Source organism: Pteropus vampyrus, unplaced genomic scaffold (assembly GCF_000151845.1).
Source record: "Pteropus vampyrus isolate Shadow unplaced genomic scaffold, Pvam_2.0 Scaffold212, whole genome shotgun sequence".
NCBI classification, from domain to species: domain Eukaryota; kingdom Metazoa; phylum Chordata; class Mammalia; order Chiroptera; family Pteropodidae; genus Pteropus; species Pteropus vampyrus.
Window position 1 is genome coordinate 455,851 of NW_011888993.1, and position 1,533 is coordinate 457,383.

General features: G+C 61.3%; 2 protein-coding genes across 2 annotated transcripts in view; one reads left to right on the forward strand and one right to left on the reverse strand.

The window, feature by feature from the left end:
• The window catches only part of LSM7 (LSM7 homolog, U6 small nuclear RNA and mRNA degradation associated), a 5,236-nt gene extending 5,183 nt beyond the window's left edge, over nucleotides 1–53 (reverse strand). The window contains exon 1 of the mRNA XM_011372692.1: nucleotides 3–53. Coding sequence (XP_011370994.1) covers nucleotides 3–53 — 51 coding nt within the window. The remainder of the gene's footprint in view (nucleotides 1–2) is intronic.
• The window catches only part of SPPL2B (signal peptide peptidase like 2B), a 15,734-nt gene that overhangs the window by 1,231 nt on the left and 12,970 nt on the right, over nucleotides 1–1,533 (forward strand). The gene's annotated exons all lie outside the window — the stretch shown is intronic.

Sequence of the window (1,533 nt, forward strand, 5' to 3'; positions counted from 1 at the left end):
GCGGCTCTAAAGTTTGGGGGCCCCTCTTCCTCCGCCGGGTCCCGCTGGACCATCTCGGGGTCTCCAGCCGCCGCCGGGAATGCCCGTCTGGCACCGTGGCCTTGGCCAGTTGGCGCCCCCCTCTCCGAGCCTCAGTTTCCCCTCAGGCGCGATGCTACGCACCTCCCCCGTGGTTGTGGTAAGCCGTTTAGCACGGCACCCGGTGTCTGGCTGTGTCGGGGAGCCGTCAGGAGCCCAGCTCTGGAGGGGGGTCGAGTTGCCGTCTCACTTTTACTCCATGACCTTGGGCAAAGGAGTCCCTCGTTTTGGGCGTCAGTTGCTGTTCTGCAAAAGGACGATTAAGTACAGCGTGGACTGTACGGACAGTGCGCTCGGTGGGAACGAGCTGCGTGCTACTTTGTCACTGAATCTTAAGGGTCTCTGGCGCTCGTGGGGGCAGACCACGAGGTGGCTGATGTACACTGTCACAGGCGCATCTTTTATTTCCACATCCTCTCCCTGGGTCCAGCAGCTCAGGGAATGGTGCCCCAACTGCCCTACACATGTGGCCATTAACCTTGACCTGTCTACTCCAGCCCACCGCCACCTCTGCTGCAGCTCCCAGGGAACAGCTGGCATTCTCCCTGGGGCGAGTTTGGTTCCCCACATCCTAGTCCATTCTGAACACAGCAGTAGGGATCTCTGTCGGTTCTTGTGTCCAGATAGAACCTTCCAGTGGTGGCCGGGGCATTCGGGCGGCCCCGGCGACTGCCCTGCCCAGGAAGCAAACCTCCCTTTCCAGCTGTAGTATATTGAAGGCTGGCCGCTCTGTGTTTTGTGCTTCCTCAGCATTCCCGGGCATCAGCTTAGCTGCCCACGCTCAGAGCCCTCGGGAATTCGCTCTCCCAGCTGTCAGCCAGCCCTGTACTTCCGGGACTCTGATTCATCGGCCTCCTCACCTGTCAGACATTCGAGGGCCAGGACTTTGAGCTTTCCAGACACTCAGAATGAGGGCATAGAGCGGGGTGAAGGGTCGTGGGCCGGCGTGGAGGGAGGGACTCCGTTAGCCTGGGAAGGCTTCAGGGGCAGTGGTGCACAAGCCACGTTCCGAAGGAGGAGCAGGGCTTGGCCGGCTTGGAAGGCAGAGGGCGGGCGCTGTGGGTATTGGGAGCGACAGGAGCTGGGCCAAGGTACGAGAGCCGGTGACTTATCTGGGGACCATCAGCGGTCCACTGTGGCTAGCGTGTAGGGTCATCTGATGCTTGCTCCCCGTGAAATATGCCACCCCAAAGGAAGCCTTTCGAGTGCTCCTGAAGACAGGCTGGGAAGTGGCTCCAGGCGGAGGGTGAGGGACAGGCTGGGCACGTGGCCTCCCGGGCCAGCGGTCAGAGACAGGTGGTGGAAGGCCTTTGACCTTATCCGGACAGACTGAGGACTTTGAACTTTGCCCTGAGCATGGGAGGCCCAGAGACTGATGGGAGAGAGCGACGAGGCCCTCCCTGGACAAGCCGTGGTCTGGGTGCCCCGCTGCGGCTGTGCTTCTTCATGGTGCAT